This window comes from Carcharodon carcharias, chromosome 12 (genome assembly GCF_017639515.1).
Source record: "Carcharodon carcharias isolate sCarCar2 chromosome 12, sCarCar2.pri, whole genome shotgun sequence".
Lineage (NCBI taxonomy): Eukaryota > Metazoa > Chordata > Chondrichthyes > Lamniformes > Lamnidae > Carcharodon > Carcharodon carcharias.
The window spans coordinates 30,319,797-30,338,928 of NC_054478.1; the positions used below are offsets into that span (position 1 = coordinate 30,319,797).

The following is a 19,132-nucleotide window of genomic DNA, read 5'->3' on the forward strand; positions in this document are numbered from 1 at the left end:
CTGTTTAAGTCAACTATGATGACCACTGTGGGCTAAAAGGGATGTTTTCTTCTCATGTGTTTGGTGAAAATTAGATATACTGATTAAGTGAGCCCAGACATAATAGATAAAAAAAAATCAGGTTCAGGTCACAAGTGGGTTATTATTGTTGCACCCTCAGGTTATAACATCAAAGGAATATATAGGGCAGCATGTGTCAACTTTCATCGAAAGCAAGATTCTCATGTTGCTGATGGGAAGCAACCTATGCCACTCAACCCAGAAATTTGGTCACAGCAGATCAAATTTGACACATTTATCAGCTTGGTTTGGGTGTCAGAACTTGTTATATGTAAAATTAACATTTTTATAACAATGGGCAGAATTTTTCTGTCGGCGAGCTGGGGGCGGGGCCCGCTCACCGATGTGGGGTGACAATAGGGGTTCCCCCGACATCATCCCGTCCCATTTAAGTATTCAGGAAGGCGGACGGACTGCGCGATCAGTTGTCCACCCGCTGACCTGTCAGTGGCCAGTTGAGGCCATTGAGAGGGTAGTTAAACCAATTAAAGGCCCTGCCCATCCAACTTTAAGGCTGGTGGCAGGCCAGGAGCCCAGGAGCCCAGGCGGGCTTCTGAAAAAATATGAAACCTCATCGACTGGCGGGATGAGGTTTCATGTCTGTTTTAAAAAAGTTTAATAAAGTTTTTGTGATATTTATTAACATTGTCACATGAGGGGGACACTTTAATAATTTTTTAATTTTTCTATTTTTAAAGTTTCAAACACTGTCAGTGCTCTCCCTGAGGCAGCACTTAGTCTCAGGGAGATGTGCGCTGTTTTGCGCACATGCGTGAAAGCGCGCACTTTGACAGTTGGGGAATCCCTCCCCCCGCACAGGAAGTGCATAGTGCTTCCCGTTGAGCAGCCCGCTGGGTGAGCCTTAATTGGCCTTCTTCCCCCACCCCCCCACCCCCCACTTAAAATGGCTGCGGGGCCAATTTCGGCAGCGGCGATCAGCCCAATATGCTTGAGTGGTGGTAGTCAATAGTTTATTTTACTGGAAGATGGAACCGTGGTCTAATTACATAAGTATGTTGCACTTTCTGGTTTAATTGACTGTTGGTAGCCTGTTCTAACAATTATGTTCATTATTTCATCATGTTCATTTACTTAGGGAGTATTCAACTCCTTTTCCTTCTTTTTACAGGGTGGTATTGATCAGAAAATGCCAGTAATAGTATCACGAGTGGCACCTGGAACACCAGTGAGTAGCTGTCTATAAAGTATTAAATGAAGAATATTTTCTCAGCGCAGCTGACACATGAAAAATCAGCTTTTGCAATTTAAATGATTTTCAAAGGAGATCACAGGTTCAGTGCTTCCAGGGATAAGAGATTTCCAGCATTTGCCAGATTTCCGACATCGGCATCTTAGAAATCTGCTATTTTAAATATATGTTCCAACCTTGATGGGGTTCAAAAAAATCGCAACTCTGCAATCAGTGAGGGCAGACTCTGTACTGGGCTGGAACTGGAGTGAGGGTCTGTATTGAGCCAATTGTTGCTCTGGATGCACAAATCTGTCTATAGGGGCTTGGATGGTGTAGAATTTGTAAGGTGCATCCAGGAGGGCTTCCTGAGACAATATGTAGATAGTCCAACTAGGGAAGGGGCAATACTGGACTTGATATTAGGGAATGAACCCAGCCAGGTGGTCAAAGTTTCAGTAGGGGAGCATTTCAGGAAAAGTGACCATAATTCAGTAAGTTTCAAGGTAATGGTGGAAAAGGATAACAGGAATCCTCGGGTTAAGGTGCTTAATTGGGGGAAGGCTAATTATAACTATATTAGGCAGGAACTGAGGAATCTAGACTAGAGGCGGATGTTTGAGGGCAAATCAACAACTGACATATGGGGGGGGCTTTCAAACGTCAGTTGATAAGAATTCAGGACCAGCATGTTCCTGCTAGGATGAAAGATAAGTATGGCAAGTTGCAGGAACCTTGGATAACGAAGGATATTGTGAGATTAGTCAAAAAGTAAAGGGAAGCATTCGTAAGGGCTAGAAGGCTGGGAACAGATGAAGCCCATGGAGAATATAAAGAAAGTAGGAAGAAACTTAAGCAAGGAGTCAGGTGGGCTAAAAGGGATCATGAAAAGTCATTGGCAACCAGGATTAAGGAAAATCCCAAGGCCTTTTATACATATGTAAAAAGCAAGAGGGTAGCTAGCGGAAGGGTAGGCCCACTCAGGGACAGAGGTGGGAATCTGTGTGTGGAGTTAGAAGAAATGGGAGAGATATTAAATGAATATTTCTCATCAGTATTCACCAAACAGAAGGACTTAGTGGTCGATTTGTCTAGGGAAGACTGTGTAGATAGCCTGGATCATGTTGAGATCAAAAAAGAGGAGGTGTTAAACGTCTTGAAGAATATTAAGATGGATAAATCCCCAGGGCCAGATGGGATCTACCCCATAGTATTGAGGGAGGCAAGGGAAGAGATTGCTGGGGCCTTGGCAGAAATCTTTGTATCCTCACAGGCTACGGGTGAGGTCCCAGAGGGCTGGAGAATGGCCAATATTGTTCCATTGTTTAAGAAGGGTAGCAGGGATAATCCAGGAAATTACAGGCTGGTGAGCTTTACGTCAGTGGTAGGAAAATTATTGGAGAAGATTCTTCGTGACAGGATTTATTACCATTTGGAAGCAAATGGGCATATTAATGAGAGGCAGCATGGTTTTGTGAAGGAGAGGTCGTGTCTCACTACCTTTATCGAGTTTTTTGAGGATGGAAGGGCAATGGATGTTATATGCATGGGTTTCAGTAAGGCCTTTGACAAGGTCCCTCATGGCAGACTGGTACAGAAGGTAAAGTCGCACAGGATCAGAGGTGAGCTGGCAAGCTGGATACAGAATTGGCTTGGTCATAGAAGACAGAGGGTAGCAGCGGAAGGGTGCTTTTCTGAATGGAGAGCTGTGACTAGTGGAGTTCCACAGGGATCAGTGCTGGGACCTTTGCTGTTTGTAGTATACATAAATGATTTGGAGGAAAATGTAACTAGGCTAATTAGTAAGTTTGCAGACGATACTAAGGTTGGAGGAGTTGCAGATAGTGAAGAGGATTGTCAAAAGATACAACAGGATATAGATCATTTGGAGACTTGGGTGGAGAAATGGCAGATGGAGTTTAATCCGGACAAATATGAGGTAATGCATTTTGGAAGGTCTAATACAGGTAGGAATTATACAGTAAATGGCAGAACCCTTAAGTTCATTGGGCAGAGGGATCTGGGTGTACAGGTCCACAGGTCACTGAAAGTGGCAATGCAGGTGGATAAGGTAGTCAGGAAGGCATATGGCATGCTTGCCTTCATCGACAGGGATATTGAGTATAAAAGGTGGGAAGTCATGCTGCAGCTGTAGAGAACCTTGGTTAGGCCACACTTGGAATATTGCGTGCAATTCTGGTCGCCACATTACAAGAAGGATATGGAGGCGTTGGTGAGGGTGCAGAGGAGATTTATCAGGATGCTGCCTGATCTGGAGATTATTAGCTATGAGGAGAGATTGAAGAAACTCGGATTTTTCTCATTAGAGCGACGGAGACTGAGGTGTGACTTGATAGAAGTTTACAAAATTATGAGTGGCATGGACAGAGTAGATAGTCAGAAGCTTTTTCCCAGGGTGGAAGAGTCAATTACTAGGGGATATAGATTTAAGGTGAGAGGAGAAAATTTTAGAGGAGATGTGCGGGGCAAGTTTTTTTACGCAAAGGGTAGTGAGTGTCTGGAATTCACTGCCAGAAGAGGTGGTGGAAGCAGGTACGATAGTGGTGTTTAAGAGGCAGCTTGACAAATACATGAATAGGATGGGAATAGAGGGATACGGACCCCGGAAGTGCAAAATGTTTTAATTTGACAGGCAATATGATCGGCGCAGGCTTGGAGGGCCGAAGGGCTTGTTCCTGTGCTGTACTTTTCTTTGTTCTTTGTTCTATATTTGAGAATGAAAGCATTCTTTAGACTTTAATAGCATCATCTGGGGACCCTTCTCCAGGTTTAACAGGATCCCATACAATCTTTTGAGCACAGGATTCTGATCAGCCTGAGTCTCCATTAGCCTGCCAAACTTTGTGGTGGGGGGAATGGTGAGGGAATATTGGAACCTGACTCCATGGTATGGGAGGCCTGCATTGTGATGGGGGTTGGCAGGTGAGGATGGAGTAGTGAAGCCTGAGCTTGATACAGAAGATGAGATCTTCATTGAATATTTTTTTTCATTCACAGGATGTGGGCTTCGCTGGCTGGGCCAGCATTTATCACCCATCCCTATTTGCCCTTGAGAAGGTGGTGGTGAGCTTCCTTCTTGACCTGGTGCAGTCCATGTGGTGTAGGTACACACACAGTGCTGTTAGGAAGGGAGTTCCGAATGCGAGTTCTTGCAAAATAGGATAAAACTGACAAGTAAGGGACATGCTTTGACTCAGTACAACTAGCTACCCAGGAGAGAGAGCAGAAGTATCGGTGGATTATAATGAATTGGCGGTGGTTTTCAGTCATGGTGACTTGACCATGGAGGGGCCTGTGAAGCCCCATGAAGCTTGGTGTTGCTACAAGGCTGTTGGAAAGGCCAGACTACCAAGTGAGTCAGTTTGGGAAAGGGCGGTTGTGAAGAGAGGCAGCTGAGAAGTGGGTGAGCGGGATAGGGGTAAGGAAGGTTGAGAAGAGGGGCCACTAATTGAGTGGAGGGAAGAATGTTGGGATGAGAGGCGTGTGTGTTCAGAGGGAGAGGGGCCAATTACAATGTGTATTGGGATCGAGGGATGAGGGGCTTCACTGAGTTTCCTATCAACAGGAAATATGGCTGAAACTTACATGAGTATATAAAATAACATTTTTACAAAGAACTTTAAAAACAGATTTTTATATCTGTATAATGTATTGATCTATAAAATGCAAACTTTAATAATTATATGCTGAATGTTATTATGCTGATTTGTTTGATTTTGTTTTTGCCGGCATCTGGGTTCGAGTTTCTTTCTCTGTATTCATTCATGGATGTGGGCATTGCTGGCAAGGCCAGCATTTGTTGCCCATTCCTATTGCCCTTGAGAAGGTCGTGGTGAGTTAAAATGGGGTCACATTGGAAAATCGTTTGCAAAACACTGCCATAATCCTTTGCATCGCTTTGTGTCCAAAAAGGTCATTTCCTCTTTTCAGTTTGGACTCCTGTATTACATGCACTCGCTGCATTGAATGCTGAAATGCTGAGGTCACTTTGGTAATTTGATACAAATGCATGCATCCACTGTCTTAATGGTAATAGAAGGTAAACTAATGGCCTGTAGCTTCCGAGCTTTCCAGCAAGGGATTTTGCAGGTACCCCAAAGATGCAAAAAGCTCAGAAGCCATCAGTTTATCTTCTATTACCATCAAGGCAGTGGACCCATGCTTTTGTATCAGCATTGCAGCATTCAGAATTCCACTGGGAAGTACTCAGATAAGGGTTTTGCACAGCAATTGCCCAGAAGTGCATTCTTCCTCTGGACAATTGCGCTGCGCTGGGAACCATCCAGAAATGTGGTTTAAATCGCAAACTTCAGATGGTTCCACCAGTTTATACCAGTAGTTACTCAGAAAAAGTTAGAACCTCTTCTAACTCCCAAGTAACTATCATAAAGACCCAGACCAACGCCACGGGAATGCCCCCACCCTCGTCCCTCCCAACCCCTCCAACACCACTTACCCTCCCCCCAGCCCTGACCCTCTGACAACTCCAATCCCCTGACCTCTGACACCCACCCCTCCTCTCTTTGACTGACCTATGCCTCAGACCTCAGAACCCCCATTCCCAACAGAATCCTGACATACACCACCACAACCCCCTTCTCACCTTGGAATACCCCACCACCACCAGACCTCCGACCGACACAACCCCCCAGAACCCATCTTCCACTTACCTCCCTCCTGGCCTGTCAATTTCCCTGGCCATTTAAACTTTGTGGCCTCCTTGAATCCACTTGAGTTCAACTTTATTGGAACCTGCGAGGAGTCTTTCATTGGAGGCCCCAAGCAGTTCCAGCGAACAGAAGTGTCAATGTAATTTTCAAGACCAGTTAAGTGTGCATTTTATTTCTTCTAATTCCTGCAGGCCAGCACTTTCTGACGCTAGTCGGAAGTTAAGGCTCAATGTTTCTACTCGCACACAATCTAATTATTCCATCCATTTGAAGAGGCCTTAGAAACATTCACATTCACTACAGATTGTAAGAAGTGCTATAATTACATAATTCCTGTCACAAAACCTTTTTGGACCTTTTTGCCTTCGGCCACTCATCTCTGAATACTTCTGGACCTGATTTAAAGCAGGGAAAGAAACAGCTTGTAATTTTTTTAAAGGGATCTGGACATTAACACAATCCAGCTGTAATACTCTGAATAAATAATGTATATACTCATGTAAAAGTCAATCCCATGAGTTTTGCCTGAACAAAATGTGGTTTCCATATACCTTGTGCAAAAGCCGTCTCTACTTTCTCAGGGATCAGAGCCATAAAATTTCAGAACCTGCAATCACATCAAAAACCTCAGTTCATTATTCATTTAAAAAGTTACACCTACCATATTTCCTCCAGTTCCTACTTGTCAATTAAGGCAGGATGAATGTTGATCAATTTTGATTTTTGAAACATTTGATTTAAGTAATTTTAACTTGCTGAATTTCAAGCTGTGGAAAGCTACTGGGACATCTAAAAGGTTAGAGCAAAGTCACATGTAATTTCAGTTGGTGTGCAACTCAGTTTGTCGCTAAGTAGGAGTTCAGACTAATACTACATTTTTGTGGCACTCGGTAGTAGAGAGAACCCTTATAGCCTTTACTTACACAGAATAACATGGCTGATCTGTGTATCCAGGGACAGTGCCAGGTTGCATGTTTGTGCCACATTGTTGGGACCCAATCTTGGATGGCGCTTCAGTACAGTCCTGCGGGGATGTTGCATTATCAGAGTTACTCTGTTTAAGATGAGATATGAAAAAGATATGTTTACCTCTTCAGGGGGACTGTAATAGATCCCATTTTACAAAGCTGGGCAGAGAGTTTGGATGTTTTATCCAACATTTTTCCTTCATCCAAAATCACCTAAATATGCCATCTGGTCATTCATCTCAGTGCTATTTGTGAGACTCTTGCTATTGGAAGTTTTGAAAGTTGTATATGAGCACATATTTTTTACTATCTGTAGATTTGAGCAAATATTCAGATATTTTTAGGCATACTCTTATGGACCAGTGGTGGGCCATAATTTTGTTTTGTCTCCTATTGGTAGGAGCTGAAGAATTCCACATTGGATTCTGGCTCAGTAAATTTGTAAAAACTGAGTGTAATTTCGCGAATATGTAGATGTTGCTGAAATTTATTTCTGCTATAAAACTTCTAACTTTAAAAAAAAAATAGATTGTGTGATGTTTTCACTATAGAATGCAGCAATTTTAAAACTCTGATTTAAATGGCTGTGGAGATTTTAGACATCTTTTATTTTATAATCTGCAGGCTGACACTTGTGTTCCACGACTCAATGAAGGCGATCAGGTTGTACTGATTAATGGTAGGGATATATCAGACTACACCCATGACCAAGTTGTTACATTCATCAAAGCCAGCTGCGAGATTCGCTCTGAAGAACTAATATTATTAGTTCGACCCAATGGTAAGTGTAGGTCTTCATTTGCTTTGCAAATAACAAAGTAACTATTATTCAAGCTCAAGAGCTTTTTTTATCTAGCATGCTTAGTTGGGCTACCTGAACCCAATTTCCTGAGTGATATATTGCACTGTTTTTAAATTCATTCTCTAATTGTGAGAATTTGTTTTGTCTTCTCAAGCTGTTTATGACGTTGTAGAAGAGAAGGCAGAAAGTGAACCTGATTTTCAGTACATTCCGGAGAAATCTCCTCTGGATGTAATCCATCAGGATGACGATGCCTTAAGTGAGTCAATGATACATTTACGAGATGGTCTGGAGACTGGAACTATTCTTGCACAGTTTGATGTGAGCATTTTATCTTTTTTTTTTAAAAACTGCACAAAATTGCATAATTTAATCAAAGTATAAACAAGTATCATTTTTCAGGCTTGCTTTTTTTATTCATTCATGAGATGTGAGCAAGGCCAGCATTTATTGCCAATTTCTAATTGCCCTTGAGAAGATGGTGGTGAGTTCCCTTCTTGAACTGCTGCAATCCACGTGATGTAGGTAGATCCACAGTTCTGTTAGCCAGGGACTTCCAGGATTCTGATTCAATAATGTACAAAGGAATGGCAGTATATTTCCAAGGCAGGGTGGTGCGTGACTTGGAGGGGAAGTTGGAGCTGTTTGTGTTTCCATGTGCCTGCTGCCCTTGTTGTTCTCGGAAGTAAAGATTGGGCTTTGGAAAATACTGTTGAAGAATCCTTGGTGAGTTATTCATCTTGCAGATGGTACATACTGTAGTCATGGTGCGCAGGTAATGGAATAAGTGAATACTTGAGATGGTGGATGGGTGCCAATCAAGCCGGTTGCTTTGTCCTGGTTGGTGTCGGGTTTCTTGAGTGTTGTTGGAGCTGCACTCATCCAGGCACATGGAAAAATATTCCATCACATTCCTGGCTTGTGCCTTGTAGATGGTAGAAATACTTCAGGGAGGAGAGTTACTCACAGAATATCCAGCCTCTGATCTGCATGTTTAGCCATGGTACTTTGTGACTGGTCCAGTTTCTAATGATGATGGGCAGGATGACTTTGTTTGGGAGTTTCAGTAATGGTAATGCTGTTGAACATCCTTACTTGTATAAGTCATGTAGCATTGAGCATGTCCCACATTATCCCTTGATCAACAACTAACCACAGTATTCATGTTAGTTTATAGTAGTAATGTGCATTCATTATTTTAGAATCATAGAATGATACAGCACGGAAGGAGGCCATTCAGACCATCATGTCTTTGATAGTGTTATCCAATTAACTTCAGTACCCTGCTCTTCCCCTAACCATGAATTTGTTTTCCCTTCAAGTATTTATCCAATTCCCATATGAATGTTAGTATTGTACCACAGAATTGTTACGGTGCAGAAGGTGGCCATTTGGCTCATCATGCCTGCACCAGTTCTCCAAATGCGCATTATGACTCTGTGTCATTCTTCTGCCTTTTCCCCGTAACTCTGCACATTGTTTCTGTTTAAATAATCATCTAATGCCCACTTGAATGCCTCGATTGAATCTGCCCCCACCACACTTCAGGCAATGCTTCCCACACCCGAACCACTCGCTGTGTGAAAATGTTTTTTCTCGCATCTTCTTTTGCAAATCAATTCAAACATATGCCCTCTTATTCTCTATCCTTTTATGAGTGAGAACAGTTTCTCCCTATCTATTCTGTCCAGCCCCCTCATGATTTTGAACACCTCTATCAAATCTCCTCTTAGCCTCCTTCTATCCAAGGATGGCAGCCTCAAATCCTCCAATCTGTTTTCATAACTGAAGTTCCTCATCCTTGAAGCCATTTTTGTAAACCTCTTCTGCATGCTCTCCAATGCATTCACGTCTCCCTAAAGTGTGGCACCCAGAACTGTACACAATATTCCAGCTGAGCTCTAACTCGTATCCCATACAAGTTCAACACAATCTTCTTGCTCTTGTGCTCTCTGCCCCTATTAATAAAGCCTAGGATACTGTATGCTTTATAACTGTTCTCTCCACCTGCCCTGCCATCTTTAATGACTTATGCACATAGACACCCAGGTCCTTCTGCTCCTGCACACTCTTGAGTTGTACCCCTTATTTATATTGTCTCCATGTTCTTCCTACAAAAAAAAATCACCTCACATTTTCCTGCATTGAACTTCATCTGCCCCCTATCTGCCCACTCCATCAACTTGTTTATGTCTTTTTGAATTTCAACACTGTCCCCCTCACAGTTTACAATGCTTCCAAGCATCAGAATCTGCTTCCCCCATTCTTTCAAGCAGTGTACTCCAGATCATCACAGTTCTTTTTTAAAACAATTTGTTCCCTTGTGTCATCTCCAGTCCTTTGGTGCAGATTTTAAATCTGTGGCATGTGGTTACTAACCCTACTGCTGCTGGAAACAAATTCTCTTTATTCTATTAAAACTATTCATGATTTTGAAAACCTTTAGCAATTCTCCCCTTGATCTTCTCTGCTCAAAAGAGAACACCCCCAGCTTTTTCAATTTTCCACGAGTACTTTTTCAATACTGCAGAGATTTTAGTGGTTAAGCTTAAAATTGGCTTGACATGAATATCTGAGTAAAGGACACTAGAATTTTTATCATTTGATAGAATACATATAATTAAAGCTGAGATAACGTTGTGGACATCAAAGCAAAATTCTCTTTGTGATGATTCAATTACACTCTAGTTTTATCAAAGAAAGACACCAACATGTGACATTTAAAAGATAATTCATCAGATGGCAGTTAAAATAAACAATCTGATAGGAAAACAATGTGATCAGAGTGTAGCTAATAATCCTGAAAGAAGATATGGATGTGTCAAAAAAGACTGGCAAGATATAAGACTAGCAAAACCATGGTAACAGTCGTCGCGGATGGTGTCCTAGCACGTATGACCATTGCCCAGATCGGCTAGAAATGAAAGTGATTTCCTGACTGCCTGCTTATTTCCCTTTTGAAGTAAAGAGTGTCTGGCCATCCTTATGATAGCATTTCCATTCAAATGATTACAATAGGATACAATTAAATTTTCGTTAATTTCACATTTGTTTGCATGGTGTCCTGTCTGTCACACATGTTTCTTTGATAAATATTACATAATATAGAGTGTGTGATACAATGCACTTTTTATAAACTTGCCATTGAAAAAAGATCTTTTTGCTGTTTCCTGTTATGATGAGGTTGTGGAAGAATTAAGTAAAGCTCTTGCCTATTTGTTTTAATGGATGTGAATTTGGATCTTCATTGTCATTATTGTATACCAGTATTGTGAAGTCCCTCATCCCTGGTACTGTTCTAGTAAATGTCTTCTACCCCCTTATTTAGTAGTAACTATAGATTTATTAGGATTATGAATAATAGTTTTCTTGGTGATGTGGAAGCCATGCTTGGAATACCTGCCATTTGCAATGGTGAGCAAAGATGTTGGTCCATTGGTAACAAACTTGTAAAAACTATCAAATTCATTAGGGACTTGGCTATCTGCTCATTGTATCTTGCAGACATGTATAAGTAACTGCAGTTTTGCCAAACAAATATCTGACTCATATTGATATGCCACAAAGGACTGTAAAGTGAGTTCATGCCATGATTCTTTGAACAGCATGTTTCCAGTTCTGAATGCCCTGTAATACATCATGTTGCTGTGTGCACTTCTATTGTTAAGTCATAAACCATATGAGTGACAGACCAGGGGCAAGTTACATGGCTATTCTTGGCTTAACAGATCCAAAGGCAAAAAAATGGTTAAAAAAAAACTATTCCTTGGCGCTCTCACTGTTTCAGCTCACTTACATCAATGGCCAAATAAATTGTTATGTAGTGCCTTATCATTATATTTTCTTGTAACAATACACCCAATTAATTTTTTGGACTGCAATGACTTTTTCTACACAGACAGATGCAGCATCCATCTGTAGTAGCAATATCCCTTCAATATCAGTGAAGTGAATAACCATTTAATCTGTTATTATGGTGGCATTGGCTGAGAGAAAAACACCAGGAGAATTCTCCTCTTCAAATTGTACCATGGAATCTTTAACATTCACCTGAATAGGCAGACAGAACAGTAATGTCTCAAAACAAAAACAAAATTACTGGAAAAACTCAGCAGGTCCGGCAGCATCGGTGGAGAAGAAAAGAGTTGATGTTTCGAGTCCTCATGACCCTTCAACAGAGGGAAATCGAAACGTCAACTCTTTTCTTCTCCACCGATGCTGCCGGACCTGCTGAGTTTTTCCAGGTAATTCTGTTTTTGTTTTGGATTTCCAGCATCCGCAGTTTTTTGTTTTATCACAGTAATGTCTCATCCTGATGTAGTCGCTTTGGAAATGCAGCATTTCAAGTTGTCAGAAATTGGTGCAGGGAAGAAAAGGGAAAGCTATTTTTTAAAAAGTGATTAAAAGAGTGTACACAATTTTCACTAAATGTTAAGTTGACCTAATTGCTAGAATTGTCTTAAATGTTTACCAAAGCTCTTGGATAACCAAATATAAGTCAATGTAAGCATTGTATTTTTGAAACAATCAAGCTGAGCATATGTACAACAAGCTACTTGTATAATTAGTTAACATCTCCATTATTGTTGAATCAAAATGGTAGAAGATGAATTAGACGGATCTTGATCTTCTTGGGCCAATCAATTCTTTTGTCATATTTGTTGAAGGTTAAACTTTTTTTTTCTTCTTAGCAACTGTATAGAAAAAAGCCTGGTATGACGATGTCATGTGCCAAGTTACCTCTCAACATTTCTAAAAACAGATATAGAGACATCTCACCTTGTAAGTATAATTTGCTTTATTTTCATTTTATGCCACCAGTGCAGCTGAGGAATTTATAATCTGCAAGATCTTGCAACAGAGAAGCCTTTCTGTTTGGGGCTTGAGCCACAATCTCTGTTTATTTTGTAATCTCCAAGGGAAACAAAGGACTTCTGTTCTGAACCATGCCTGTTAACCTCTTCAAAAGTCTCCCAGAATTTCTGATCCCAGCACTATTTACGTAAAGGAAAGTCATTCTTCTAAGTACAAATGTTTCTTAGAAAATGCAGTGTACTTCATGTCTTCGTTTGAGTAAAGTTACAGTACACCACGTGAAATGTTATTAAATTTGGATGAACAATGCTGTTTTTCAGTATTTTGTTCTTGTTTTGAATTTGTATTTCATAGGGTGCTGTTATGATCCCAGATCAGAGCCCCAAATGTTGTTACGGTTCCATACAAGATCCCCAAATTCACAGAATCACAGTATTCTAAGAGTATAGAAGGAAGCCATTGAGCCCGTCAAGTCTATGCTGGCTGTCTAAGCAATTCACTTAGTGCCATTTTCCTGCCTTCTCCCTGTAACTCTGCACTTTCTTGCTTTTCAGATAACAGTTTAATTCCCTTTTGAATGCTTCGATTGACCCTGCCTCCACCACAATCTCAGGCAGTGCATTCCAGAGCTTAACCACTCGCTGCACGAAAAGTTTTTTTCTCATATCGTTGTTGTGAGATATTTTAAATCTCTGTCCCCTTGTTCTCGATTCTTTCACACTTGGGAACAGTTTCTCCCGATCTGCTCTGTCCAGACCCCTCAAGATTTTGAATAATGTACCCCTATTAAGTATCCTCTCAACCGCCTTTTCTCCAAGGAAAGCAGTACTAACTTCTCCCTTCAGTCTTCATAACCAAAGTTCCTGATCCCTGGAACCATTCTCATAAATCTTTTCTGCAATGTGTTCACATTCTTCCAGTGCAGTGCCCAGAACTTGATGCAATACTCCAGCTGAGGCTGAACTAATGTCTTATATAAGTTCAACATAACCTCCTTAGAGTACTGTCCCTATTAACAAAGCCTAGAATGCTGTATGCTCTATTAACCACACTCTCAATCTTCAGTGTCTTGTGTGCATATACAGTTTTGTCCCTCTGTTCTGCACCCCTTTTAGAATCCTGCTCGTTTTTTTTTATTCATTCATGGGATGTGGGCGTCGCTGGCTAGGCAAGTATTTATTGCCCATCCCGAATTGCCCTTGTTCAGAGGGCACTTAAGAGTCAACCACATTCCTGCGGGTCGGGAATCACATGTAGGTCATACCAGGTAACGACAGCAGATTTCCTTCTCTAAAGGACACTAGTGAACCAAATGTGTTTTTACAACAATTAGCAATGGTTTCATGTTCATTATTAGACTCTTAATTCCAGGTTTTTATTGAACTCAAATTCCACCATCTGGCGTGGCAGGATTCGAACCCAGGTCCCCCGAGTATTATCTTGGGTCTCTGGATTACTAGTCCACTATGCCATTGCCTCCCATTTTATTTTACATTGCCTCTCCATTTTCTTCCTATCAAAATGAATCACTTCACATTTCTCCGCGTTTAACTTCATCTGCCACCTGTCTGCCCATTCTACAAACTTGTCTATTTCCTTTTGAACTTTGTGCTATCCTCCTCACATAAAACTTGCAAGCATTGTGAACAATCATCCGCAAATGTTGAATTATGTGCTGTACATAAGGCCTAAGTCATTTCTATGTATCAAAAATAGCAAGGGCCCCAACACTGCCCCCTAGAGAGCTCCTCTGCAAGTCTTCATCCAGCTTGAGAAACGTCCATTAACCACTACTCACTGTTTCCTGTCACTCAGCCAATTTCATATCCATGTTGCTATTGCTCCTTTTATTCCGTGAGCTATAACTTTGCTCACAGGCTTATCGTGCGGAACTCTATCAAACAAATGCCTTTTGGACTTCTGTGTACACCACATCAGCAGCATTGCCCTCATCAGCCTTCTCTGTTACTTCTTCAAAAATTCCAAGTTAGTTAAACATGATTTTCCCTTAAGAAATCCCTGCAGGCTTTCCTTAATTAACCCACATTTGTCCATGTGACTATTAATTTTGTCTCGAATTATTGTTTTTAGAAGGTTCCCCACCACCGAAATTAAACTGATTAGCCTGTAGTTGCTCGGCTTATCTTTGCACCCTTTTTTGAAACAAGGGTGTAAAATTTGTAATTCTTAAATTCTCTGGCACCACCCCTGAATTTAAGGAAGTCTGAAAAATTACAGCCTGCGCCTCTGCACTTTCAAATCTCACTTTATTCTTTATCCTGGATGCCTCTCATCCTGTCCTGGTACCTTCTCAACTTTAAGCATTGGCAGCCAATTCAGTACCACCTCCTTATCAACTTTAAACCTATCTATAGTCTGAATTACCTCTTTTTTCACATGCCTGGTCCTTGGTAAAGACAGGTGAAAAGTATTCATTTAATATGTCAGCTATACCCTCTGCCTCCATGCATAAATCCCCTCCTTGATTTTTAATCAGCTGCTGCCCTCCTTTTACTATTTGTATCCCTATTAGAAGACTTTGGGATCCCCTTTTATGTTGGCTGCCAATCTGTTTTCATACTCTTATTTGCTTCTCTCATTTGCTTTTCACCTCCCCTCTGAACCATCTGTATTCAATCTGGTTCTGCATTGTATTTTCTACCTGACATCTGTCATAAGCACACTTTTTTCTTTATCTTAATTTCTCTTTTGTTTGCCCTAACTTTCCTTGAGTGTGCTAAATTCTCATCTTAGAAGGTAGCTCATTCTTCAGCTACTGTTTTTCCTGCCAACCGCTGACTCCAATCTATTCGGCCCCATTCTTGTCCCTTTGAAGTTGACTTTCCCCCAGTTAATTATTCTTACTCTGGATCGTTTTTTGTCCTTTTCCATTGCCAGACTAAATCTTATGGTACAAGGATCACTGTCTACTACATGTTCTCCTACTGACACTTGATTAACTTGGCCCACCTCATTCCCAAGAACCAGGTCTAGCAGTGTCTCTTTTCTCATTGGAATGAAAGATACTGCTGTAGAAAACTTCCTTGAACTCTAGCAACTCTTGTCCCCCTCATCCCGTTACACTACTACTACTATCCCAATTCTATATTCAGATAATTAAAGTCCCCCATTATAGCTACTCTATCATTTTTACATCTCTCTGTAATTTCCTTGCTCACTTGTTCCTCTACATCCTTCCCACTTGTTGGTGGCCTTTAGACTACACTGAGAAGTGTAGTTGCACCATTTTTGTTCCCTAGCCCGAACCAAATAGATTCTGACTTTGACCCATCTGGGACATCATCTTTCTTCAGCATTACAATGCTCTCCTTTAATTAATACTGCCACCCTTCTCCTTTTCTTCTTTTCCTGAACTCCTTTTATCCAGGAATATTTAACACCCAATCCTGCCCTCTTTTAAGCTAGTACTCTGTCATGTTTCCACATGGCAATCTGTAACTCACTGACCTATTTACCACAATCTGTGTATTCACATACGTGCACAATAACCCCAATTTGGACTTTTAGTTGTTTGGTAGTACAGAACTTGAGTATTGCTTGAAAAGGAATTCATGTTGCCAATGTCTTGCACTCATGAGGACAGATTCGCAAGAACACCAATTGTAAAGGGAGCATATTGCATGAGAAGAGGATGCTGATTGGTTGGCAAGTATACTCTGTTTGCCATGGAGAATGCACAAGGGAACTTATAATTGCCAAACTTTTGTTTAAATTCAAACCAGGCAAACTGACTCTGTTCAAGGCATTATCATGGGGAATGGCTGTTCCCCAAGCTTTTGTTTAATTGAAAAAGACGCAGTGCGTGCTCCTTCTGTCTTCGAAGAACAGGGCCCTGTGTGTGAATATATGTAGCTTCCAGCATTTGTAAGTGAACACACTGCGAGTCCGACTAATAATCTTAAATTGGTTGTCAGTGTAATTTTTAGCACAATAAGGATAGTTTAGCAAGTCTTGTCCAATCGCGGAATCACTTCTAACGTTGGACACTGTTTTGAGTTTTGCAAGCACAGGCTGGTTTATTATGGTCAGTTCTTTGCTTGTTGTGAACAGCCGAAGGGATGTGCTGTTTGATACGACCTGCCAGTCATTGAGACATACAGCCCACATACCTGGCATCACACCAGCACTGAACAGACTTGTGAGAAGTTATTGCTCATGGAATAAAAGGGACATTAGCAACTTGGATTCAAAATTGCCTGAAAAATAGGAAGCAGAGAGTAATGGTCAATGGATATTTTTTGAGCTGGAGGAAGGTTTGTAGTGAAGTTCCCCGGGGGTCAATATTGGGACCCTTGCTTTTCCTGATATATATTAATGATCTAGATCTTGATGTGCAGAGGACAGTTTCAAAGATTGCAGATGATACGAAGCTTGGGAGTGTTGTAGACTGCAAGGAGGAGAGTGTAGAACTTCAAAAGGACATAGACAAGTTGGTGGAGTTGGCAGATGAAGTTCAATGCAGAGAAGTGTGAAGTGGCGCATTCTGGTAGGAAGAACATGGACAGACAATATAAAATAAAGGGTGAAGTTTTGAAGGGGGTGCAGGAACAGAAAGACATGGGTATGTGCATAGATCATTGAAGGTGGCAGGAAAGGTGGAGAGAGCAGTTACTAAAGCGTACAATATCCTGGGCTTTATTAATAGGGGCAGAGAATACAAGAACAAAGCTTGCACTGTGAGCCTTTCGGGCCCTATTTATGAAGTTACTGATGAGGCCCATCTTATAGCATGTGGAACTATAAGAACCTCATTGTGTATATTGACCAGTGAAGATAGGCTTACAGTAGACAGTAGTCGAGAACCCACTGACAGATTTCTCAATTCAGTTTCTCAAAAGCTTCAACATCATGTCTCTTTTTTCAGCAATACTCAAATTTACACTTTGTTACTTTCCCCCTTTCTTTGAACCCACCTAATAGCTTACTATTCCCTATTCTAGTGCTATCTATCTCTTCCAGCATTCCATGCACCATGGTATTTCCAGGTTATTATCTCATGGTTTCCACAACCCTGCCAAATTAGGCTAAGCTCCCAAGTAGCACTAGCAAAACACAATGCAAGGAACTTAGTCCCAGCTCTATTTAGGTGCAACCCGCCCAGCCTCTACAGGTCCCATCTCCCTAGGGACTGTCTGAACGTCTCAAGAATCTAAAGCCCTCCCTCGTGCCCTATCTTTCCGTAAGAACATGAGAAATAAAAGGAGTAGGCCATTCAGCCCTTCGAGCCCGCTCTGCCATTCAATGAGATCACGACTGATCATCTGCTTCAATGCTATTTTCCTGACCTATCTCCATATGATGTTTTTAATATGTGGAAGTCTATCAATCTCAGTCTTGAACATACCCAGCGACTGAGTCTCCACAGCCTTCTTCATCAGAGAATTCCAAAGATTCACCACGCTCTGAGTGAAGAAACTCCTCATCTCCATTTTAAAAATGGCCTGCCCCTTATTCTGAGACTATGTCCCCTGGTTCTAGACACCCCAGCCATGGGAAACATCCTGCATCTACTCCTTCGAGCCCTTAAGAATTTTCTATGTTTAAATTAGACCTTTTCATTCTTCTGAACTCCAGAGAATAAAGGCCATGCATTCATCTGCTTTATCCTTCTATTTCTACACCCCTGCATGGCACTGGGAGTAATCAGGAGATTACTACTTTTGAAATTCTGCTCACTAATTTCCTACCTATCCCTGATAATACCTAAATCTGACTGCAAGACCACATCCCTCTTTCTGCCTATATTGATTGCGCCAATGTGGACCATGAATGCTGACCGTTCACCCTCCCCCCTCGAAGTGCTCTGCAGCCGCCAGCACCACCATCCTGGATTCACATCTGTGGCTGCAGAAACACCTATCTATTCCCCTAACTATTAAATCACCAACTAATATGCTCTTCCGGTCTTTCTTGCACTACCCTTTACAGCTCAGCTACCCATGGTGCCATGGACTTGGCTCTTGCTGCATTCCCCAGCTAAACTATCGCACTCATCAGTATTCAGAACTGAATACTGATTGGAGAGTGGGATACATTCAGAGGACCCTTGCACCACCTGCCAGTTCCTTTCTGACTGCCTAATAGTCATCCCTTCTCTCTCTCCCTGCATACTCTTAAGCTGCATGGTGACCATACCCATAAACATGCTATCCACAAAGCTGTCAATCTCATGGATGTACTGCAATGACGTCAGTTGCTGCTCAAGTTCCCAAACCCAGAGCTCAAGCTCCTGCAACTGATGGACATACATTAGAATAAAAACAATAATACAAATACTGTTTGGATATAAAAATTCTCAATATAACTGAAGTATTTTCTAATCAAATGGCAGAACAAAATAACATGCAGGAAACCTATAGTGATGATTAAAAAAAAATGTTGTTTAAGCTGTAAAATGGAGAATGAATAAAGTGAAAAGTAATAAAATGAAAGTCTTAATATGAACAGAATATGCTGGAAAAACTCAGGTCTGGCAGCATCTATGCAGATGTTTTGAGTCCAATATGACTCTCCATATAACATATTTTGCCCTGAGTTGTTTCCTACCGCACACCTATGGTGTCATTTAGATCGCCTATTTGCAACT

The 19,132-nt window shown here is 41.3% G+C and overlaps 1 protein-coding gene across 6 annotated transcripts in view; it reads left to right on the forward strand.

The window, feature by feature from the left end:
* The window catches only part of ptpn4a (protein tyrosine phosphatase non-receptor type 4a), a 404,635-nt gene that overhangs the window by 351,879 nt on the left and 33,624 nt on the right, over positions 1 to 19,132 (forward strand). For all 6 annotated transcript variants that reach the window (XR_005944523.1, XM_041200092.1, XM_041200091.1 and 3 more), the window contains 4 exons: positions 1,190 to 1,246; positions 7,533 to 7,689; positions 7,865 to 8,031; positions 12,402 to 12,492. Coding sequence is in view for 5 of the 6 variants with exons in the window: in XM_041200092.1 (XP_041056026.1) it covers positions 1,190 to 1,246; positions 7,533 to 7,689; positions 7,865 to 8,031; positions 12,402 to 12,492 (472 nt within the window). In the remaining variant the exon portion in view is untranslated. The remainder of the gene's footprint in view (positions 1 to 1,189; positions 1,247 to 7,532; positions 7,690 to 7,864; positions 8,032 to 12,401; positions 12,493 to 19,132) is intronic.